General features: G+C 38.3%; 1 protein-coding gene across 1 annotated transcript in view; it reads left to right on the top strand.

Moving 5' to 3' along the window:
• Positions 1-25,962, top strand: part of Adgrg6 (adhesion G protein-coupled receptor G6) — a 132,596-nt gene that overhangs the window by 65,785 nt on the left and 40,849 nt on the right. The window contains exons 3-8 of the mRNA XM_026786078.1: positions 4,887-5,228; positions 6,684-7,307; positions 15,644-15,712; positions 17,896-17,979; positions 23,282-23,367; positions 25,115-25,167. Coding sequence (XP_026641879.1) covers positions 4,887-5,228; positions 6,684-7,307; positions 15,644-15,712; positions 17,896-17,979; positions 23,282-23,367; positions 25,115-25,167 — 1,258 coding nt within the window. The remainder of the gene's footprint in view (positions 1-4,886; positions 5,229-6,683; positions 7,308-15,643; positions 15,713-17,895; positions 17,980-23,281; positions 23,368-25,114; positions 25,168-25,962) is intronic.

Genomic DNA, 25,962 nt, shown 5'->3' on the forward strand with positions numbered 1-25,962 from the left:
GCTCAACTTCCTTAGCGATCAGGGAAATGCAAATCAAGACAACTTTAAGATACCATCTTACACCTGTCAGAATGGCTAAAATAAAAAACACCCATGATAGCCTTTGATGGAGAGGTTGTGGAGAAAATGGTACACTTGGGTAGATTTTTTTAAGGAGACATTTTAACTGTGGTTTTACCAAAGACCCACTCAGTGGCTACTTAAGTAGCCAGCTTGTTAGGAAGACTTTTCTATAAGACTTATGTATAAGAGAATATATTAATTTTTCATATATACATGTGTGTAGATGGTGTGTGTGTGTCAGAGAGAGAGAGAGAGAGAGAGAGAGAGAGAGAGAGAGAGATATGCTTTGGGTGCATATGTATATAGGAGTACATTCATTGCTGCGTATGTTTAGGACAGAAGTTGATGCTGGGAGTTTTCCTCTGTTACTTCCCAAACTTAGAACATCTTTTACTGAAAATGAATCTTGTTGTTTCAGGAAGACTCACTAGCCAATGTACCTCCATGACCTACCTGTCTCTAGAGTTCTAGCATATGAAGTTATCGATGTATGTGACTGTACCCAGATTAACATGAATGCTGAGGATCTGAACTAACATCTTTATGATTGCAAAACAAGCGCTTTACACATTGAGCTATCTCTCCAGTCACAAATTAATTTTTTAATGGAATAATTGACAGCAGAGGAATCAACTAACATTTGATTACTCCATGGTCAAATCAAAAGCAGTATATTATAAAACTTCTAACATTTCAAGTTTATACTTATTTTATGCAATGACACTTTGGAACTTTCCAATTAATAACTTATATCTCCTTTTTCCATTTTGCCCTGTATGTTTTCATTGTGCCCATCTGTTTTCCACAAAATCTTCTAAGCTCATATTTTTTATAATTGGTTTGAATTTTTTTTTTTTTTTTTTGGTTTTTCGAGACAGGGTTTCTCTGTGGCTTTGGAGCCTGTCCTGGAACTAGCTCTGTTAATTTGAATTTTGATTGTGCTGCACATTAGAGCTGTAACTCTGAGAACATTACATAATCTCTTTAAGTGGTATTTGTTTCAACCAAAGGTGGAAGTGGGCATAGCTTCCGTGGTTGTTATGATGTTGATTAAGAAAATATATAGCAAAAACCATTCATAGTGAAGTGATTTTTGACTTTGATGATTATATTGCTATTGTTACTGATGGGATATTCCATCCATTGAAATAATGGCTTTGCAATAGCATTATCTGGGGATGCTGTCTGGCCACTGGAGGTGGGTCACGTGGAAGGATGGTTTAAAGTAATTTTAATTTTCTTTACTGCTATGTTATTTGTCTCTTTTCCAAATGACTTTCTGAGGGCTAAAGAGAGTCTACCAAGGGGGGGGTGCTATTTTAGCTGTTGTAAATTATGCATAGATTTTGAGTTGTAGTAATGTTTTGATACTCAACACTTAAATGTTAGTGCCACATGCCTTACACAAGTCCCAGGATGCTTGACTATTAACCCGTGTCACTCTCCTGACAACCTTAGGAGTGGTATTAGTTCTTTATTACCTGTGGTGCAAAAGAGGAGAAACTGAGGCACGAACTTGGGTCAGGGGCGAACAGCGCGGTTCAGTGGACAAAAATGCTTTTTACACAAACCAGGAGAGTTCAATTCCCAGATCCCACAGGGGAAGGAAAGTGGAAGCTGTCCTATGTCCTTTTCAGGCTTACTGTGACATGCACACATAGACACACATAGACACCCACATACACACAGACATACACACACACACACGTACAAACACACACCACAAATATTTCTTAAAATTAGGTCAATATATGTAAACAGTTTTAAAAGTCAAACTTTATTTCTTCATACTCTCCAATCAGCTTTTAGGGAAGAATTTGATGAGTGAATGCAGGAAGTGTGGCATCTAACTTGGGTCTTAGATATCAGGAAATGTATCTCATCTTAGATAAATAATGCCCCTGTCTGAATATGCTCTAGTATCATAGAACTTGGTAGAGTTTTCTGTTGTTACTTGCATATTAAATTCTTCTTCTCCTTCTTCTCCTCCTCCTCCTCATCCTCCTCCTTCTTCTTCTCCTCTTCTCTCTCTCTCTCTTTTTTTGCTTTCCTTTTTTAAAACTCTGGTATCTATTACTATGTATAAATTATAGGTTAGGATGACTTCTTTCTTTTCTGAGCCTAGGATTCAGTGTAAGAAATTCAACTTGTCTGAGAGGCCCAGTCATCTTAGTCATGGTTATGCATGAATTAATTATAAGAAAGAGTCCCAAACCCTATCCGGAGACGTGCCACAGCCCACGTTCTTCACCCATTTTTCAAGCATGCATTTCCTTTGACTTGGGTTTATACACTGTGTGTAGTCATTCTTTAATTTGGACGTATTTCTGTTCATTTAAACTGTTCTTTCATGTCTTTACAAACTTGATGTCTCATGTGTCAGGAACACCCTGGAGTATTTCCAAAAGACTAGCTAACTTACCAAGTAAGTAGCCTTTGTTTGTTGAGTTTATAGACTTATGGGAGAAGACAGACAGTGAGCAAATAATCCCACAAGTAAAGTAACACGACCTCCCCTGGTAGTGCTACAAAAACGGGCATGGAACATGATGCTCTCGGGAGAGATAAGAGAAGGTTCAGACAGACACTTGACAATCATAGTTTGTTTTCTCTTTTCTGTCTCGGACCATGCCCAAGCTGTCAGAGACTCAGAAAGAATAGAGGAAGGGTTAGACGGACCGGATGGGGAACACAGTTTACAAAACTGCACAACACAAGCTAACCCCTGGGAATAGCAGCAGGGAAAACCTGACTTGGGCAGGATAACACCTCTCAGGCTTTGAGTGCATCACTGAATCATAGAAGAATAAATGACACGTGTAATAGCTGGCCCTGGAGAAAAGCTGTTGCGTAGTCACTCTGCTCCACCCGGTCAAAGAGGAAGGAAAGCGGTTTACACTGTAGAATTAAGGTGTTATTATTTAAAGCTTCGTGTGTTGGTTTTCTAGTAATTCATTTAGAATGTTGTGTGAACAAGATTGTTAGCCTTATTTCTACATTTTTTTTTTTTTGGTTTTTCGAGACAGGGTTTATCTGTGGCTTTGGAGCCTGTCCTGGAAGTAGCTCTGTAGACCAAGCTGGTCTCAAACTCACAGAGATCCGCCTGCCTCTGCCTCCCAAGTGCTGGGATTAAAGGCGTGCGCCACCATTGCCCGGCTCTACAAATATTTTTAAAGCACGAATATTAACTAAAGAAACAGTTGTAGATGAGGACTCAGGAGACCTTGTTTTCTCATTCCAACTGGTAGCCAGGCTATAGTTCAGAATACCAGAAAAGATCTTCAATATTCCAGACTCTCTTACATGCATACATTCACTCAAATAACAGACTGTGAGCTCCCCTGGCACATTGAGACAATAGTGGTGTGCAAAGGAGACCTTGCCTTTGGCCTGTGCAACTGACAGTTCAACATCAGACAAAATATTCATTGACAATGGTCCTTCGTTTTGCTGTGTCCTTTGGCTAAATTGTTTGTCTTGTAGAACGCGTATGGCAAGTGCCCTAACTTTAGTAAGATTTCTGTTAAAATGCCAGCTTTGGAGAACTGCACAATGTCTCCTTTATCACATCTTTCCTTTGTTTTACTCTTCTTCCCATTTTTTGTCACCATTTGTCTCTGTTGTGTTTCCTTTGACTCTGGTGAAATACCCTGACCAAAAGCTACTTGGGGAGAATGGGTTTATGCTGCTAACAGTTCCAGGCTACCGTCCATCATTGCAGGGATGTCATAGTAGCAAGGGCTTGAGACAACTGATCACATTGTGTCCATAGTGAAGTTGTGGAGAGGCATGGATTAGTGGACGCATGCTTGTCCTCAGCTCCTTCTATTCTTCCATATAGTTCAGTGTGTCCTGTCTAGGGAATGGAGCCACCCACATTGGATAGTCCTTCTACCTCAATTTACATAAAAGACAATATCCGAAGCAAGCCCACAGACTCTCTTGGTCTAGACAGTCCTGTGCTGGGAGCGTATTCCTGGGTGATTCTGGATTGTGTCAATCTGAAAATTAAAACTTTCACACCACTTTTCGATATTCTTTAGATCTAACCATGAAATGTTAATCTTTCGTGTAAAGACCGTCAGTCTTGATTTTTGGTATTCTGTATAGAACAATTTTTAGCATGTACTAGGCAATAAATATTTGCTGAATGTATGAGTAAACAAGATGATCACATAAGTGATAATCACCAACCACGATAAACAAAATGAACAGTGATAAGAGTCTTTTGATTTTTGAAAGGTAAACTACTAAAAGATAGCCTGTCTAATTTTTTATGCTTCTTTTGTTCTGCTTTATATTTCAACATTTATTTCTCAAGAGTTTTTCTTTATATATTTCTATATATTATATATATTTATATTTATATATTCTCTCTATATATATATAATATATATTTATTTAATATTGAGTACTACCTGCATAGTTTCATACCCCTTGTCCCCAGAAGTGTCTCTCTAAGATAGCTATTCCTAGCTTACCTGGCAAACTTGAGTGAGATCTCCCAAAGGCTCCTTAGTCTTTGTATACTCTTTGGAATCATCTGCCATGTGTGGTACCTGCAGAGCCCCTAGCATGAGAGAGTTCCTCTACCCTTCGCTGGGTTTTCAGAATTTCAAACTTCACTCTCTGAAATTTTGTATTTGTCTTTATTTTTTGGAATACTCTCGGCATTTCTTTTCCCTGAGATGCTTTCACTTCCTCTTGATTTTCATGATTTTTTTTAATGTTTACTGTTTGATTGCCCCCAGTAAAAGGTATCCTTGTTTTATTATTCAAAATCTGATCCCAGCCCTTCTCTCTCTCTTGTTTCTAACCAACAGTGTGGGGATGTAGCAACTGCAGGATTGTCCTATCCAATCCTTCCGGAACCTTTACTTCTCCATGCTACCCTAACGACTACCCTAACACCCAGTCTTGCTCGTGGACCCTCCGAGCCCCTACCGGCTACATCATTCAGATAACGTTTAATGACTTCGACATTGAAGAAGCTCCCAATTGCATCTATGACTCACTATCCCTTGATAATGGAGAGAGCCAGACAAAATTTTGTGGAGCAACTGCCAAAGGCTTGTCATTTAACTCAACTGTGAATGAGATGCATGTGTCTTTTTCAAGTGACTTTAGCATCCAGAAGAAAGGTTTCAACGCCAGCTACATCAGAGGTATGTAAACCACAGATGGTGCCAAGCTTCCGCTTCCATTTAGCACGTGCTGTGGTAAAGACCAAGCTGGAGGGCAGAACTACACTCTCATGTGAATGTGAATAGTCAGGGTCAGAACTTAAGGGTGAGAACCTATTAATAGACCCTGAGAATCCTCAGCAGCAAACTAGAACTACTAGATCCAAATGCTGGTTTCAGAAGAGCTGAATTCTGGATCGTCTGTCTGCAGAACACTTTTATTTTCATTTTTTGTTTGTTTGCTTGTTGTTTTTTTTGTTTTGTTTTGTTTTGTTTTCTTGAGACAGGGTTTCTCTATAGCTTTGGAGCCTGTCCTGGAACTAGCTCTTGAAGACCAAGTTGACTTTGAACGCACAGAGACCCTCCTGCCTCTGCCTCCCGAGTGCTGGGATTAAGGGCATGCACCACCACCGCCCCCAGCTTCATTTTTTTTTTAAGTTTTTTTTTTTTTTTTATCGCTGTGTGTGCTGTGGCTTTTTCTAGAGAGCGGGGTGTGTTTTCAGTGTCAGAGAGATGTTCTCTTTTTTTTTTTTGGGGTGTGGCATGTGCCGCGCAGTGTGTAATATAAATATAATATAAAATAAAAGACCCGGGGGTTTTCTAGTAATAATGAAAATCTGTAATTCTAGCACCTCCCCACTAGAAATCTTGAACATACCCATTTAGAAATGGTTTTAGTTTGGCCATATAAGATACTTTCCTTAAAATAATGTTACTAGAGGACAAACAGAACTAGTGCATAAGGGAAAGAGGAGGGCACAGACATTCTGACGGGATGAGATTTGTCTGGAAATGTTTAAGAGGGTAACAGGCAACTATTAGTGCAAGTAGAGCTAGGCTGTGTTCAGAAAGTATTGTAAAACTTAGTGTATTTCAAATACCTTACTCAGTCTAGATATAGTAGAGAGTGCCTGGGACCTCCTCCAAAGCAATGTGCCTTACTCTCTCTGAGGAGTGGATAGGGTGTGGTGTGGAGGGGTTGGGAGGAGGGGAGGAAGTGGGAACTGGGATTGGTATGTAAAATGAAAAAAGATAGTTTTTTTTTCTTTAAAAAAAAACAAAAATTTTAAAAATCCATAATATTCAAACAAAATCATCTTGAAGCTAGGTCTTTCTAATTCAGGAATTTTGTTTTTTCTTTATTAATGTTTTGAACAGATTTAAAAAATACAAACAGGGCTGTCGCTCGTTTCATTGTGAAATGAAATCATAATTAAAGACGAACTGGGTGGAATTGCATATAGTTGTTTTTGATGTAGGAGCATTGGTGAAAGGTTGGTGATAAAAGACAGGCAGAGAGGGAGATGAGAAAGGCTCACAGATTAAGTAAAAAGTTAATTAGAAGGAAGTGGTATAGAACCAAGAGACACTAGACGTTTTGCATCTCGGCTCATATTCTGGAATTATGTTATGACTTTATGTTTTTTGTTTTCCTAGTTGCTGTGTCCTTACGGAATCAAAAGGTCATTTTGCCCCAGACATTAGATGCTTACCAGGTATCAGTGGCAAAAAGTGTCTCCATTCCTGAGCTCAGTGCTTTCACGCTCTGCTTTGAAGCTTCCAAAGTTGGTAGCGAAGATGATGACTGGATAGCTTTCTCCTACTCAGACGAGTCCCTCACACAGCTTCTCAGTTTCGAGAAGGCCAACAATGGTTACTTCCTCTCCATTTCTGGCTCGAGATGCTTGCTGAACAGTGCATTGCCCTTGAAGGAAAATGAAGACATCTTCACAGAAAACTTGGAGCAGCTCTGTCTCGTGTGGAATAATACTTGGGGCTCCGTAGGTGTAAATTTCAAGAAAAGCTATGAAACAGTTCCATGTGATTCCACCATGAGTGCAGTTATACCTGGGGATGGGGCATTGCTGCTGGGCTCCGACAGAGATGAAATTGCCTCTCTAAAGGGCAGCATCTATAACTTTCGACTCTGGAATTTCACAATGGATTCGAAGGTCCTCACCAACCTCAGCTGTAGTGTGCCCGGGAATGTCGTGGACTGGCACAATGACTTTTGGAGCATCTCAACCCAGGCTCTCAAAGCCGAGAACAACCTGAGCTGTGGTAAGTCTGTGCACACTTAACCTGCTTCATGACTTTAGCGTTGTTTGCTGAATCTGTTCGTCATTAAGAAATGATGCATACATATGTGTATATAGAACCACCTCTAAGATCTCTTAGCTTTAAACCGTGACCAGTTCAGCCCTTTACAGGGTGTATTTGATGATGAACCATGTTTACTCAGTCAAAGTGGGCTTGCCATTCTTAAGTATTCCCTGGGTCACAAAACATCACATTATTAATTTATCGTTAGCGAAATGTTCAAAATGATTGGCCCACTCTTGAAACTTCAGCACTAGATTTGAACCCCAAGAAATTCACAAGTTGTAAATTTTACTCACCAAAATGTTCCCATAATGCACTGACTGGCCTTTTTCATTCTGGAGCAGAATTTCTATGGTATTACCTAAATAGACAGTCACTTATTCAGCCAGAGCCAAATATCCAGCTGTCCTTGTATGGTAATTTTTGATTAATCTAGAATTACTGCATTTTTTTAACACATCACTATTTGCTTGACAGCAAACATTTGTGGTTCATTTCCAATACTGTTGTAATATGAGCGGCAGGGCTGCGTCCCCAGCACCCGGCCATCTGCATGGCTAGCTTATGCCCAGAAATAATTACACGGAAACTGTATTCTTTTAAACACTGCCTGGCCCATTAGTTCCAGCCTCTTATTGGCTAGCTCTTACATATTGATCTAACCCATTTCTAATAATCTGTGTAGCCCACGAGGTGGCTTACCAGGGAAGATCTTAACCTGCGGCTGTGTCAGGTGGGGGAATCATGGCGACTCCCTGACTCGGCTTCTTTCTCCCAGCATTCTGTTCTGTCTACACCACCTACCTAATTTTCTGTCCTATGAGGGGCAAGGCAGTTTTCTTTATTAGTTAACCAATGGAAGCAACAGATAAGATACAAGACCCACCTCCATCACAATACTCTTTCCTTCTAGGTTGTGTATTAGGAGGCTTTAATTGTGACATCACTGGAAATAGCTGAATTCAAGTTATTATGGAAAATGATTATATGTAACAGAAAGTGTATTGAAATAGACTTCTATTCAGTATTCTTTATAACATAGAAGTTAATTCTAGAAGTCATATTTTATTATAGAACTGATTTAAACATCTACAGAAAATGGTTCTGTTATTGATTTAAATGTCATAGCGTGAATTCTTGGGTGCTGGTAGCATACATCTTATTAAAGAGAGAGCTATTATTCAAACGAATTCATATATGATATTAGAAAAAAATCCTCTAGACTAAGGTTTGGCAAAGTGGAAGGACTATCTTTGTAAATAACATTTCATAGGAGCGCAGCTATGTCTATAGATTTATATACTTTAAGTCACTGTGATTATACTAACAGGGCCAAATTGTTCGATACTGACAGATATGGCATGGCCCATTATCTTTAAATATTTGCCGTCAATTCTTCTAAGTCTGTTCATCCTAAAATATTTCCTGTTGATCTTCATGAGCAAGTTTACAGAGCGGGAAACTAGCACAAAGATCCCTAAGAACTGTTGAGACTCACACTGTGAGCAGCAGTGGGAAAGGCATCCAGCTGTAGGAAAGCAAGTCCCTGTGTGCCCTTACACTTGGGAGGAGCAGATAGATTGATATGTGCTCTTCACCTGTATTTGTTAAACATTGTGAGTTTCCGTGGTGACATTATTTCTAACATCGAAAGATTAGATTTCCAGTAAAATGAACAATTCAATTGTTTGGGCAAACACAAATACCTGGTTGGTATCTCTGCATGGATTACACCGCCAGAGATGAGCTGTGCTTATTCCTGTTGAAGAGGCTTAGAGTTCTCCTCAGCCTTCATCACCTTTATATCCTCCCTCCTGGTTTGTTTCTTCCTCTCCAGGCTTAAATCTCACTCTGGCTGCCATTTAAGTGTGCAGACCCCAATTTAGACTACTCCTTTTTGCTTTAAATAGGAAAGAAAATGAAGAGTAGAAAAACACATCAATTTGCTAACACACATCATTAATTCATACCTAGGAACCTCAGCTTTTAAAAAATATTTATATGTATATATATATATTGGTTTTTCAAGACAGGGTTTCCCAGCAGCTATGGAGACAGTCCTAGAACTTGCTCTATAAACCAGGCTGGCCTTGAGCTCACAGAGATATGCCTGCCCTTGCTTCCCCAGTGCTGGGATTAAAGGCATGTTTCACCACTGCCCAGCAATTAATACTGTTTATAATTGACAAAATTGTTATGTATTCATGTTGCATGATGTTGCCTCTATGCATGCAAAGTGGCTAGTTCAACTTACAACATCATACTCTGTCATTTCTTCGTAGTGAAAAGATTTTATGTCTTCACCATACCCCTTTTGGTGTTTTGCATCCGAGGAACAGAACTCAGAGACTGGTTATACCATCAGCAGGTTCTAAGCAATTTTAAACACACATTACATCACTTTCAACTAAACCCTCATGCAGAATAGTAGATCCTCTAAACTGTTCACTCCTGAGCTTCTAAGCTTCTGCTGGTAAAGGCCATGTGGCCAGCTTCTGCCCTCCAGGCCCTGTGAATCACTGTTCTACTCTGTTTCTGTGATTTCAACCTCTTGGGATTCCACACATAAGCGAGATCATGCATTCCTTCCATTTTCTTAAACACCACCTTTGAGGTTCTCTTCTTAAGATTACCAGAATGTATCAAATGCAGGCTCACATATCAACAAGTCATCTGTACGTCTGCAAAATGATTCCATCATAAGAGCCGCCCAGTCTTACAGACTCAATGCGTTTGAGCCTCGTTAACTTTATAGCTGTCTTTTTAACATCTCAGGGTGACCTATTCCCTGCCCCCCTCCCCTGACCATATGTGCTCAGATGTCTTGCCGTGCCTGTCAGTTAGATTGGTGGGAGAAGGAATTTCCTGCTACTTAATCATCAGCCTGGGGCTGAAGAAGACAAGTCACTTATGAACGGACGGGAAATACCTGTACAAAGATTGTATCTCGGGCACATTGGTTGAACAAAACTTCAATAACCAAGAAAAATAAAGTGTTCTATTAACATTTTAAACTCCTCCTCCCCCCGGGAAAATTTGTGCTTTGCTGCTTATGGTCATCATAATTCCACACGTTTTCAATGAGTACAGTAACCAATGGGAAAGTGCAGGCTCATTCCTTGCATTCCAGGAGACTGGCAATGTCTGCCAAGTATTGACTATTCTAGTATCCACTTTTGGAAGGAAATGAATACATTTTCCATCTGTGTGTTGCTGGATAAATTATATAAAGGGAAAGTAAGGGTGTTAGACAGAACAGATTACATTTAATGTTTAAGTATGCTGTCACTTATCTCACATAGTAAATATAAAACCAGTGTCATCAGTAACTGTTTCAATAATTTTATGATCACACTGCTTTGTTTTTCTATATTTTTCTAAGTATTTGGAGACTACCTCTGAATTAAGAATTTTTTTTTCTGGCTAGTTCAACTTTTTTAAATGAAGTCAATCTGGTCGGTTCTTTACCATTACAAATGCAGTAGCATCGATAGTGGGTTTTTTTTTTTTTAACATTATAGCATTTATTTTTCCTAGAACAAATTTCAAGCATATCCAGTTTTATGACCCTCAGGAAAGGAAATGACCCTTTAATTATAGGCACAAGTATTTGCCTGGGTTGTGATTACATTTAAGACATTGGCTAATGCCCATCAATTTTCACAAAGAACAGACAGTACTTTCTGTCTAGTTTTATTTACTTAACTGATTGCTACTCTTTCCTGAGGAGTGGTACAGTATAACTCAATGAACAGCTGAAGTTCAAGCAAGTTACATTTATTTATCTAGCATTTCTAAAGCACTTTCATCTCTTAGTAACTGTGGATGACTAAGATAGAGATAAGACACAAGTTCCAAAGTACCCAACTTGGCTGTTGCTTTTTTTCTAAGATTTATTAATTTTTCTCTGGACTTTAGGGCTCTCTAAAATTTTACTCCTGATCACTAAGGCCCCATTACTCTCTGAATACCATTCTTTTTATAATTATCTACTTAATAAACCACAGTCCTGGCTTTCACAGCTCTGAAATTCAATTGCTGGTCCTTAGTTTCATGTACAACAAACGACTGAGTTAATCATTGTTAAATTATTAGATCATTTTTAATGGAAAGTATAATCGCCTTATCATGACATCCCATTATTCGTAGAGGGTGTTCAAACTCATGAGCCTGGGTGATCTTCAGAAATAATTTTAAATACAAAATAATGATAAATGTCATAAAAGAAAACTGAAAAGGTGACTCAGAGGACCTGAGTTTGGATTTTGGCACTAACTCAAAAACCCTATAATCCCAGCAGTAAAGAGGCAGGGACAGGAGGATCACACTAACCAAGCAGTGTAGGGGAATCAGTGACACCCAGGTTGAATGAGCAACTCCAAATCAAAAAGATAAGGGAGAAAGCAGTCCAGGAAGATACCGGGCATCAACTAAGTGGCCTTCATACACACGTGCACATAGTTGTACATACATACATATACATGAACATACACAACACAGTACAAAAAAGGGAAATGTTTCTAAAAATCATAAAATAAGTTTATAATACATTTACTTATGGAAAATTATGGAATTCATCTTAGTAACACCAACAAAGAGAAACTTGGAGAGGATTATATTTTTCCGAATTGCTTTTAACTTGCTGTACTATTTTTATAAATATTAATTTAGGCTGTGAGATACGCTGCTGGCTACACGTCAGTGAGTGCTAACATGACCTGCACAAATGGAGTGACTCCTGTCAGGATCCTTCCTGGCTGGGAGAAGAACAGCGGAAAGAGGAGCCTGAAGCCCTTGATGGTGTTTTGTTTCATTTTCAATTGTCCTTTTTTTTCTTTTTTGAGACAAGATCCCTAACTGATTTGTTCTGAAGGTCCCTATGGATCCCTATGATGGGTTCTATCTCTCTTCCTCCCAAGTGCTGAGATACATGCTGCCATACCAGCTTCATGCAGTGAGACTGGAAGTCAAGGCTTCATGGGTTGGGTCTTGTCTTGCAGTTTCCTGATTGACCTGTAAACCCAGTCCTAATGATTCATTTGTAAGATTTAAAAAAAAAAACAATAAAATGTGAGTCTAAATTTTGCTGTTAGGTAATAAACTTTAAATACCCTTAGGAGACTCAAAAACCAGACCCATGCAGAGATCACATAAGCACCACTGATGACTGAGAGGTCACTGTCCCAAGAGACCAGTTTGCTTCTGTCATAGTCTCCCAGCTGTAAATTTGTAAACCTACCACACTGGGTAACAAAATGCAAATGAGTAGAAATGTTATGTTTGTGTATGTTTTAGGTATTTACTCAGTTATTTGAGATGGTGTCTTGCTTTGTTCACCAGACTAGCCTAGAACTCCTGGGCTCAAGTCATCCTCCTGCCTCAACCTTCTGTGTATGTAAACCTACAATGGCATTTCCCCATACCCAGCACTGTTTCCTTTTTGTATTTCATGTATTTGTTTACATAGTCCAAGGTATTTGTAATATGAGATTTCCTTTACCATTGTTATTACCTTCTAATTAAATTATGGCACTTGCTTTTATGCCATTTGCATGTAAAAATATTTCATATGTAATTTTTAGTGCTCTTGAGATACAATGGTATCTATCTATTCAGTATTTATACAACACTAGTAATTTGATAAACTTGACCTTCCCTTAGAAAGAACAACTAATTAAAATATTCAGAAGCAAATGTTTATAATTTCTTCTGAAAGGAAGCCACAGATTGAAATGTATACAATGACTGATAAAACGGTCAAGATCTTGTTCTAAATCATGGCCCCTCAGCTGATGTTTCCCCCTATTCCCACCTCTGAGTTCCTAGATATACTTGGGTGGAAATGTAGTTAGCCTAGAAACTTCTTTCCCACAACATTGTCCCTTATCTCTCTTTGTCTTGGAGAGATACCATATCAGTTTCTGAAGCCTTTCAGGAGCCCTGGACTGCCAGCATTGTGTGTAATCTGAGAACTACGGGAACCTCATCCAAGGGTCTCCACTGTGCCCTGTCACAATGGCTGAGATTTCTCCAGTCACATGAGTCTGATAGGCTTGTTAGCTTTCAGAAGTCCTTGCTAAAAGTGCCTGTAAAAGTGGGGGGGGGGGTCTGAAAAAAATGGACTTGCACAAGGGGCACCAAACTCTGAAGATAAGTTCCCCCTCTATCTCTGCCCTCCCTCCACTTTGCCACATCACATGCCTTTCCCAGGGCGCACGCTTGCTTAGGTTTTCAGTCTTCAAAACTCCCCCTTCCTATCTCTGCTTCCTTGCACAGCCAGGCTTCCTCCTGCCACATTCACTCTCCAAAAGCTGCAGTCGGACTTTCATTGTTCCCACGAGACTGACACTGATTCCTGTCCAGAGAAGTTGGAGGCCTTTTCAGACTTTATCTCTTCAACCTTTCATTTCCACTCACGGTCACCACACCCTCCATTCAACTTTCCTTACTTAAATTCTGTGAAGCCACCTTGACCAAGGGCTGCTTTTATCCCCCCCAAAATCTCTGCATTGGAAACTTAAATATAGCAATAGCTAAAGTTTAATCTGTTCTCTCCTTGAACTCATACTCGGGTGAACACAGTCTCATTGGTACCTTTTTGTTGACTGGTCCCCTTACAGAAAGACAGCTTCTCGCGTGTGAACTATAGACGTCCTACAGGCAGATGGCATGCCTTGCCAGACATAGCAGACGATAATCCATGATCTTTCTGTGTCCTTTCTCCATTTGTGATGTCATCATGCCTACTTTCTCAAGTTGGAAACCAGCAAAGTGTTCTCCCTCCTTCCCTTTCTCTTTTCAATTAGTCACTGAATCTTGCAGAACCTATCTTCATATTCTCTGTGTCCTTCTCTCTCTTTCAGTCTATCTTCTTGAGGCATGTGATATCAAACCTGAATGTTTAATATTGCTCTACCTTCTTGGGTCTTCCCACATCAAAATTGCTATTTTCAAACCACAGTCTGTAGTCTTACCAAGCACCCCTTCGTTTATTCCAATTGCTTTTTTAAAAAAGAGTTTAGGCTAAATTTAGTGGTCATTCATACTGGGATTAATTCATTCATAATTTGCTTAGTGAAGCTTGAGTATGCACCTACTGTATGGGATCGGGGATTGGGAGAAAGATTTATCGGCCTCAGTGTTCCAGCCGTTGGTAGTCTAGAAGTCCTTGCACATGCTGCGCTGGCATCTATCTGATCATTCCCACAGTTTTCAGTGATTACTCTAATACAGTAGTGCCAAGAGTGTGCACTCCCAGCTCTCTCCAGTACCACATAGGCACATGTTTGGGAAATCCTGTGGCCTCAGAGCTCTTGCCACCTCAGTACCTGTAATGCTGTGTTTCCTGTTCATTCTTCTCACCAAGCTGATGACACAGCTTCCTGTTGGCCACCACCATGGTTGACACTCTTCCCTAGGTACCTTGGCGTATGTTACAGTGAGGCTAGCTTCTGATGGTGTCTCTGAGAAAGTCAGTGTAGTGGCAGGAATTTTTCCTCCACATGTCATCAACTGTAGGTAAAGTGTCTTTGTTGCAAGAATCCATGAGGTAGTTCTTACCAGCAACTATCATATCATAGACCTGCCTGAAGGGCAGGTCCTTTTTGATGTACTGGAATTCTTTCCATGAGCCAGGAGGTTGTGGCATCTGAAAAGAAGGAAATTATACATCCCTAGATGCTATTAAGCTAGATGTTTTCTGTTTGTGTCTACTGCTTACCTAATTAAACACACTTTGTGAGCTCATGCACCTGCTCTGCCTTCACATTGTTTTCCCATGGGAAAGTTGGACAAATGTTTAAACATTTGAATGAATTCACTACTACATCAACGTCTTTCAAATTTAGATATATAGTACATATGTATGATGTATGTATAATGTATATCTTTGGGTTAATTATTTCTTTAAACAAATGCCCTATTTTGCAATAAGTTAAGCCCATAGTTATTCCATGAAGATTTAGATCAACAGAGAGCATCTGAGTTTCATAGTTCATTATTCAAAAAGGCACCAAAGGTTTTTACACAAACTTAAAGGGACAGTTGTGCTTCTTTCCTTTCATGTGTGAATGACTGAAAATTAGAGCTCAAGATTTTGAGGGCAATGGCAATTATTCAGTTGTGCATTTGAGGAAATTAAGGTAACCTTATAAGACTTTTCATGTTGGAACACTGTCGGTTGACTCTCTGAGGACAGTTTCTGCCTTACCAATTACATGATTCATAATATTGACTCTTTGGATAATATCAACAAATCACAAGTTAAATTTTGATGTGTGTCTGTGTTGACCTAGGTTCCTACCTGATCCCTCTGCCCGCAGCTGAGCTGACGAACTGTTCGGATCTGGGGACTCTCTGTCAAGGTAGGAAGTCGATGTCATTTTCCTGAACCTTTTTTGTGTTCTTATGCTTGCTGTTTAGGGATGATGTTGTCAGTGCTTTGGTCTGTAATTTAATTTTCACCTGGAAACACAGAAAGAGCAAAACAGAATATCTGGGTGTATTTTTGCTGTGTGAGTGCACACTACTGGTGTGCACCAATAATGTTGTCAGGACATAATGGCCACATTGGCTGTATTTCCATAAAACGCAGGGTTTTTCTAAATGTGAATGGTTATATATTGCTTGAATGGATTGGTTTCATTTCTCCCCACTTTTCTTCTCAAGATTATTGCAAGTGTCTTGGATATGCAGTTGTGCAGTATCTTGAAGAGGTGCTCATATCCTTAAATTGATAGAAAAGCTTATATTGAATATTTAGATAAGATTTGAAGATAAAACCAATGGGTCAATTTGTGTTATATTGTATAAATTGAATCTTTAGATAAAAATTGTTAAAGTAATCTAGTGTTAATATTACTATGTTATTTTGATGATTGATGATTATATTGTAGATAGAATTGTTTTATGTACAAAGTAGTTGTATGCTAATAATATAGTTACATATGTATGCAATATATAACAAAAATAGTTTGCTTAAACTTATCATTACTCTTTCTAATTTTGTGAGCAGTTTTTATCCATTGTCATGCTAAATTCCTCTATAAAAAGTAGCATCTTCTATGCTCCACATTAGAATCATGGGTATGCCTTCCCATAGAAGGTGGCTTTGTTAAAAAGGATCATGGCACAGAGGCGACAGATTCAAAGTAAGATCATGCAAGTAGAATTTAGGCTCTTTGCAGTCTGAGGGTCAGCCAGGCAGGGCAAGGAGGAAACACACTATTTTTGGATTTCCCTTCTAAGATAACATGAATATTATTACCAATCAATTCCTCAAGAAAATGACATTGTTTTTTCCCCATGAACTCCATGAAGTTATGAAATAGTTTTGTAAAAACATAGCAGAAGACCTTTGATCCAAAATTCATTGAATTTTGAAATTTCATTAATTTTTTATTATTTTAATATAAGTATCTAAAGAACTCATTCCGTTGGACCAAAGGTCCAGAAACTCGGCATTCTCCCCATGCAGTCCCCGTTTTTTCCTTAATGAACACAAATATTTTCATGATGCATTTGCATTAGGGTGAACACAATTATTCCCAGTTTTGATTTACAAAAAGGAAAATTGTTCCCATTCTTAAGTTTTTATTTTATTCTGGAATGGAAAATCATTGTCACTGCATGCATTTTTGCATCAAGGAGTTCAGCATTTTCTCTGGTGCCTTTGGAAGGTGATTCTCTGGATCATCTCTTCACTGTTTTATGCTTAAGTAACAATTAAAATAATATAACAGATAGTCATTGTATACATGATTATGCTCCGACACAAATACATCCATAAGATAAACCAAAGGACATCTGTGTGCTTGGTTAATTTTCTTCTTACAGAGGCATACAATCTCCAAGAAAGAAGCTGTCGAAGCAATGCAAAAGGATTTCTTGTTTGTGCATTTTCAAGTATCAGACAAACAGCTTAGCCATAGGACTTATGAAATGCCTCCCTTTAAGGGTTGTCCTTATGAAATATTTCCCACCCACTAGTGTTTGTGACGTTTCTAGGGCCTCCAAATGATTGGATTAGTCCATGCACATCATCCCCTTGTTTTTCTTTTTCATTTATCTTTTCAAGGAGGGATACATTTTATTTTGCTATTTTTTCCCTTTTCTCTGTGCATCAGTCCAGACTTGACTTAGTTTAGATAACTTCTAAGGTGTAAAATTATGTAGATTGCCTGCTTTTAACTTTCTTTCAGTGGTCTCTGGGAACTAGTTTCTGGAAAGAGTTAGTAATTTCCCATGGGATTACCAGCCTCTCAATTGCAGATGTAGGTATAGAATCCAACTGTGTTTTCTCCAGTCCCTCTGTGTCAGCTCTGAGCCTTTGTGCAATGTAGCACCAAAGCCATGCAAACTGATTCTTAATGTACCATAGAAAGTCTTGCTTCGTTTTATGCACTGTAAGCTTTTAGTCTACTGTATTAGTAGCATGAAATGGTTTCAATTCTCTTGTGCATTTTCATATAGTAGCTGTAGATTGCTTGTCCATATTAACTGTTTTATGCTCCTTTTAAAATTGCATCTTTCTCATCTTTATTGCCAGCTACTGTAAACCCTCCTAGTACTACACCACCCACTGTCACCACTAATATCCCTGTTACTAACAGAACCCATAAACCAAAGAATGGTAAGCCTCATTTGGTAAGATCCTGTGTGTGGTATGTCTACAGTATGTAAAATTGTATTCTGAGAGTGGAAAGACAGGCTGTTGCAGCAAAGTTGTATGATTGGCAACACTTGGTTCATTAGCACATCCAAAGACTAGTAAAACAAACATCACTGTGTCTTGAGTCCCCGCTGAACCGGTAAAGCCAAGTACTTCTTTTCTTCACTATGAGCTATTTTCTTTCAGAGAAGATTTTAAGGAAAAGATATTTAATTGAAAGGAATTTATTTTCACTATAATACACTCGAGGATGGGAAAGGGGTGCTTTGCTTTTTATAGTGTTTTGTCAAATTAAGACACCTGAGGAACTTTCTGTTTGTTTGAGAACTAGGATTTCTCAGTGCACTGCAAAGGGTACCACCCGAGGAAACAGGTTTCTAAAGGATGCTATGATGTGTCAGAAACCTGATTCTTGGCATTTAAGTTTTTGTGGAAGTCAGCTCTGTGCTTACACACTTGTGAGATTTGTATTAGTGCCCATGGTAATAGTTAGTACCTTTTTATCACTTCTTGAAGAACGCTGGTGAGGATGGGTTATCAGTCAAGTTACGAATCAGTTTGGGGGTGATTTTGCTGTCCTGGGACTTAAATCCAGTGTTTCATACATCAAGCAAGTGCCCTAACTCTGAGTTCCCCTTAGAGCCCCTATTTTTGAATGATAAAATTTCAAGTAATTCCAGCATTTCCTGCTATTTTTTCTTTTTATGTTTTTCTATTAGTAGTAATCATAATGTTCAACTGTGGTAGCTATATCTTGTAAGAAGCCAGTAGAAGGAAAGCCAGATGGACCAATTCTTTATCTAATTCTGTCTCATATATGGGTCACATTTTATTTGCTATTTGGAGTTAGTGATTTCAGAGACTTATAATAAAGACACATTCCAATCAAGTGATTGCCCCATTGCTTTCAACAAAGTAATATTCTCAAATATGAGATACTAGAGGCAAAAAAGGTTTTATAAAATCCAGTCCTGTAGCTTGTAAGGTCAAAACATCTATAATGTATCACCAGAAACCCAAAATCCAGGGAAAAATAAACCCATATAGTTTACTCTTATTCTTATAGCTTTTGATATTTCATGAACTTCCTTTGTAAGGACATTCACATTAGAAGTATGGAAAATTTTACATGAAACATGGATATACATTTTGTTACGGTTATAAGGACATCAATTCAAGGAAATGTTTGTGGTTATTCTGCTCGTTTTATACCACAGATATTTATGATTCCGGCACCTCCTCCTCCCCCACAGCAAGCAGCAGCAGTATTAGGTTCCAGTGCATACTTCACATGGACTCCTGCCATCAGATGGGAATATTACAATTCTAACTAAGTATTTCCCTCTTTGTATGAGCACACAAAGAGCCTCTGTGGCGCTCTCCCTTCAGAACTGGCACGTCCTCTGCTACCCAAGAACATTGACATGGGTACTTCAGAGCCCATAACTTGGTGGACTGGCGCTGTATCCGCTGATTCATGCGGGGCCTAGCACTCTTGAAGGGAGCCTTGTTCAGGCCGTTCATCTCTGCGTCATAACTTTCATTGGCGTTTCAACAAAGCAGGCAAATATTACAGTCCATTAAAATGGCTTATCTCGACCACATTAATAAAGAAGAAGCTAATTCAGATCACTGTTGTGATTAACATATAATTTTAGCCATTCAATATTATGTCACCGTGTGGCAAAAATCATCTCAAACTTTTGTACTCCAATTATTTTTTTATCATCCTAGCAATTTTTACCATGTACTTTAGCCATGTGCTCTTTATACAGTGGCTGACTCCTTCTTTATCTGTACTTACATGGGATTTCACTATTATATAAAGAAACCATAACTACAGAAATAAAAACTTGAAATAAGTACAGTGCCACAGTGTTCCACAATTATCTCTTCTATTCTACTGGATTTCTGAGGCCTCACTGTCTGAGCCTTTCATTATCTTTTCTAAAAAGCAAGTAACAAAGTACCGCAAACAAAAAAATTCCAGTAAGGTTTTTCCTTCTGTTCAAATTTAAAATGACTGAGATTTTTTTCACTATAATAAAATCACAGTTATGTCATGTCGAGGAGTCTCCAATGTCATTCACATGCTACCAGCAACTTCTTACTCTTTGAGAAACTGGTACAGTAAACATTCTCAAGCTAGCATCTGATTTATTAGTAAATCCTATCTTTCCATTGTCAGGAAGATTGGGACAACTGCGAAGTCTATTGTCTACCTTATCCAGTTCTCTTTACTTTGGGCTATCAGAATTTTACTGAGTTTATCAATAATAATCTACCAGTGTTTTAAGAGAGAGAGCTAGATCGCTTGATGATCAGATATTCTGCCTTGTTTTATAAACCAAATTGGTTCTGATTGTTGTGACATGATCTTATTTTTCTTTGCAAATCTCTTTACCTCACATTACATACCATGAGTGCCATTTTTCAGGCACCTTCTCACAGGTATTTCAGGATGTCATAGATGTCTAGGTGTTCCCACAAAAAATGAATCTTTGCCCAATCTCCTTGTTCTTCCCCCAAGTGCTCCTGGAATAAGGATTATTTCCATTCCTAATGATATTGTCTGTGTTTGCATCAACACCAACCCTACTAACTGGTGAACTTCGATGATCTAGGCACATGCAGCCCAACTGAGTATTAGCTTCGTTGGTCCTCATTATTGTGGAAATCCTGTTCACAAGTGCAAGTTGCAGTGTTCCTTACAATTTCTCATGTGTTTAGCTAGTCAAATAACAAATTCACTTGCAGGACCTTTGTGTGGGTCCAGCAGTCATTGTAGATTTATATGCCAGATGTCTTAAAGAAACGGGACATGCAAGGGCAGGCAGGTTGTCATTCATAGTATAAATGCAGCTGACCTAATTGGCTCCTTGACGGTTTGGAGGAATAATGTGAAATCTAAACAGCATGTGAGTCGGATTTTAATTTGTCTTTTCAAATAAATACATTCAATTTCATCACCTCAATCCTATGTTTCACAACTTTGGAGATGAATTTTGTATTCCTCAAGGAACTTGGATAGTTAACTGGAGACCTACAGTATGAAATACTGCCTAATACCATATCTGCAATAGCTCTCTGAAGTTTTATATGGCTGGAAGAGGTACTTGGCAGGAAATTAAATATATACATACTTATTTAGTTAGCTTACTCCTCGTTAAGTTTATCAGAGGGTATTCTGGTCTATATGAAATTGTTAGAACAATAACTTTTGAAGTCATGGGGATACATGAAGATTTGTGGATGGTCATGATACAAGAATATCATTTTCTGTCTATAGGAGATGACTTGCTGCTCTGAAAACATGAGGAGCCTAGACATTTCCCCAGTAACAATGTTTAAGCAAATTAATTTCTCAATAAAAAATCCCTCTCAACAGTCCACCAGTAGACATTCATTTTTTATTCCTTTGGTTCCTGGCCTGAGTATCACATAATTACCCATAAAATTACCCAAAAAATTTTTAAATAAGTAACAAGCAGGCCCCATTAAGATTTAACTAAGTTGGTAATTCTGTGGTTTCTGAGCAGAGACTAATTCTTCATAACGCAAAAGAACCTTAGTATGAGACACTAGTTTATTTGAGAACTTAATCTACTTACAACTTTAATAAATAGTTCTAAAAAGTACTAAGGTCGTCTGATGTTGAATGTCTCATTTTCTGAAAACAATGAACTGAAGGAAAAAGTGGGGACAGGAAACCTTTACAATTGAAAGAAACTGGGCTAAATATTTGGATGTTTCCATAAAATTTCAGAAATGTCAGTAGTTAAAACTATTTACATTTTTACCATTTTGTAGTATGTTCAAGCTAAGAAAAAAATGACTTATATTTAGTGCTCCATCTAGTGGTAGCTTTTAGAAACACTCCAAGCCTCCCTGGCTTCCTAGACTAGCCCAGGATACTGGGACATTGCACTCTGCAACTTGAATTTCCTCTAAGCAATCAGCAGGTCCGTGATTTCATGTGAGGAGTCCTGTTGTGTAGGATATGTTTTTTAAAAAAAAACAGAGTTATTGTCATCTCTTTTACAGTCTAAATAGTTTCCACTCAGAACATGTTTTGAAGAAATAAAAAATTGAAGATCATTAAAACAATAGTTTCAGACACTGAAATGACTTGTCTGTATAAACTAAGCTCACTGATCTTTGAACATATTTTTTGCATATCTGTATTACTATATAAGGTAGAAATTCCTGCAATTTCACATGGGACTTACAGAACTAGAATTTGCATTTCTGGTACAGCTGGGACTTTCCAAAGACATGTTTTTATATATAGTTTAGCACTGACTCCCCCAAATTTGCATTGAATGTACTCCTTAGCATTGTTTAATTGTATATTTCTAGATAGCTCATGTTTTGTACTTAAGGCTTACCAAAAAGTATGCGCAAATGTGTCTCACACTAATAGATATCTGTTTTCCCAGTCACTTTAACTTCAATTTTAAATGGGCAGTTTTCTTTCATTGGTTACTTTGAGTCATGTCCCGTGTGGTGCACAGTTAGCTCCTGTGTGGTACCCAGTTACTCAAACAAAACCTTTGAGGACATAAAGACTCAACTACTTAAAAGAGCCACTAAGATGAAAAACCAGAACCTTCATTTCGAGTATGGCTTTCTTTATAAAGCTCGTTACACCACTTAAAATCCTGCCTGTCAATATTAGCCTTCCTCCTCTCTATTTTGGTAGAGGGGCTATACTTAGAAACTTAAATGAGAGAAGTTTGGTCAGATTTTACCTAATACTTCAGGAAGTGAGTGCTTCTCTGAGGAGAACAAAGCAGGGAGGGAGGAAAGGACCACTGAAGAGGAGGCGTGTGTGTGCCTGTTTATTTCCAGTATCAATCTTGCCAAGGATTCGAATCACTTAGTGTTTCACATTCCCAAACTACCATTTTTTTAATCACAAACAAAACAGTGTATTTTCTTATTAACTAAAACCAAACTTCATATGGAAAACTCACTTTATCATCTTTAGGTACCAGAAATCTATAGAATTAAAAACTAGCTTGCAAGTATTATAGTGGTCATAGCCAAGTGATGATTTAGAAGCAATAAAAAATGTCTATGAGTAAACTAATCAATAGCCCCTTCTAAGCAGTTGCAAGAGTAATTTTAGCATCAAACTTATCCTCAAACACCCTGTGCCTGTCTGTGTGTTTAAACACGTGAAGTGATGTGATTGTGAATTTGCATTGTTTGTTCCAAGTGTAAAAAATAATTAAATTTTAATCCTATTTCCAATGTGCAGACGGAATAATGTATAGAATATCTGTTGTGATTCACAACGACCTTAATCACCCGGAAGTAAAAGTACAGAGCAAGGTAGCAGAGTGGGTAAGTGAACTGATTCCCTTGATTCTGGCTTTAAAACTTCAGCTTCTTAATAGACGGTAAAGATAATGAATGAAACCATAGATTCTATTATTGCACAAGTAATGCTCATTATAAATATATGAACAGGGTGCTAGAGAAGAGGCCCAGTGGCTAATAGTGCGCATTACTCTTGAAGACCATCCAGCTTCAGTTCCCAGCATCCACATCTGGTGGCTCACAACTACCTGAAACTCCAGCTCCAGGGGAGCTGCCCACTTCTGGTCTCCTTGGGAACTACACTTGTATGTGCTTACCCCCCATATAGACACATTTACATACACATAATTAGAAATAAAATTAAAAAGTATATGGCTAGACAGAAACAAGGCTTTCTGTGTATGTTCACGAAGAGAGATAGTCTCCTTGGATTGGAACAGGAATTATGTGCTCAGTGATGAGACGGGAAGAAAGCTGTGGAGAAGGGATGCCTTTTTGCAACCCATTTTCTTTCCACACTGCTCTTTTTTATTGCTTTTATGGGCAGAATGATTTATAAATATGAAATTATTTCTTTGCATTCTCAAGCCATGGCTGGTATTACTAATCACGGAATGAGCACTAACTGGTGGGCTTGCACTAGATAGGGTGCAATTTGACATTTGCATCTTGCAATTTTCCTCCCAACATCATTGTCATCAGAGGCTAAAATTCATTAGCTCCTTTTCATTTGTGAGGCAAGTTCCCAAAGTGGATGTTTGAAAACATCACACCCCAACGCCCGTTACAGGGATCATCTAACCTGAAATCTCAAAATCTGACAGATCTCTTGAGTATTTGAGTTAAGGATGATAAACTAGGAAGTCCATGCAAATATTCCAGATCTGGGAAAATAATCAGAAATCTGAAGGACTTTGGCTCCAAGTACCAAACTTAGATAAAGCGTACACAACCTAAGAACACAGAAAATAGTTGTCATTATTTTTCCAATTTTTTTTTAAAATTTGCATTGCATTTTAGTAATGTTTACAACAAAACTAAAGATGTGTATGAAATATGACCAAATAAGCCTTGGAAGATACTTAAAGGTAACAGGATTTCTTGTGGTTACACCATAGAAATTTGCTGTTCATATTTTGACCCATACCATCACTTTTAACCACTTTGGCATCATCCCAATACCATGGGGCTTTATCAAAGATGTATTTTTCTATTTATACTTTTTCTTATCACTGATGTTCTTATGAAATGGCAATTACCACAAAACATGTTCAATTGAATCTCAGTAATTAATGTAACCAAAGGGAAGTGTTTATCAAGGGGTTGGTAGGCTGTTAGCTAGAGATGAAATGACAGTGTTTATTGGGGTTTGGTAGACTGTTAGCTAGAGAGGAAATGACAGTGTTTCACACCACAGCAACTTGAGTTCCAGCGTGAGATCTGCTGGTGATTAACAGATGGTTATGAAAAAGCTACTTCATCTCTCCAGACTCTATTTCTTCATAAACAAGAGTGCGGAGTTTGTGTGGGAATGTAGTGTCTTCTTCAGTGACTAATGTACGGATGAAAAAACATGGCATCCATTACTTCCTTGGCTTCTCTGGCCCAACAACCAACCCTTCCTTTATCTTTCACCCTTGCGGTTCTGCATTTTCCCAGGGTCTTTTCTTTCCCAGTGACAGCTCATGTTTTGGAAGGGGGACAACCTTGACTCAGAAAAGAATGTTTTTAAGCTTTACTGCAACTCACCCTTTCCCATTGTGTCTTCCAGCTCAATTCAACCCTCCAGAACTGGAACTACACTGTTTATGTGGTTAATATAAGGTAAATGCACTGATTATCTGAGAAAAAGAAATAATTAATTTACTGTTCCTTCTCAGACTCTATCTGAAAACCTGTGTGATTGATTCTATGTGCATCACTGAACCAATGTAATATGTATTCTAATGTAACAAAATTACAAGAAGGTAATCATAGTCAGAAATTGTTTGGCTTTCCTTAGAAGATCACAGTAAGGATGCTTTGGGTATGGCACCACGATGTGGGATTCCCCTCTGTATGTTATGGAATATGTTTTTTTACCATATTGGTTAATAAACAACCTACTTTGGCCTATGGAAGGGCAGAATATAGGTAGTTTGGAAAACTAAACTGAATGCAGGGAGAAAGAAGGTGGAGTCAAACAGATGTCATGTAGCTGCCCAAGAAGCAAGATGTGAGGTAACAAGCCACAAGCCTCATGGTAAATTATAAAATAATAGAGATGTATTAATTTAAGATGTAAGAGCTATCTAGGAATATACCTGAGCCATTGGCCAAACTATGGTAATAAATATAGTTTTTGTGTGATTATTTGGGTCTGGGTGTCCAGAAAATGAACGCACAGTCTCTGTTTACATCACCACATTTAAAGACCACTTTCTCTACAAAATAAAATATCAACAGTCTTATTGCAACCTTTTTTCAAAATTAGCTTTTATTACTTTTTCTACTTAAAATTTTTACTAAATTATGCCCACACATGCTCCTGTGATCATGCTTTTGTAATTTCATACTTAAATATCAGAGATGTAAAGGTCCAGGAAAGACATCAAGTTATAAGTCCAGGAGGTAGCTCAC

The sequence above is a fragment of the Microtus ochrogaster genome, linkage group LG4 (assembly GCF_000317375.1).
Source record: "Microtus ochrogaster isolate Prairie Vole_2 linkage group LG4, MicOch1.0, whole genome shotgun sequence".
NCBI classification, from domain to species: domain Eukaryota; kingdom Metazoa; phylum Chordata; class Mammalia; order Rodentia; family Cricetidae; genus Microtus; species Microtus ochrogaster.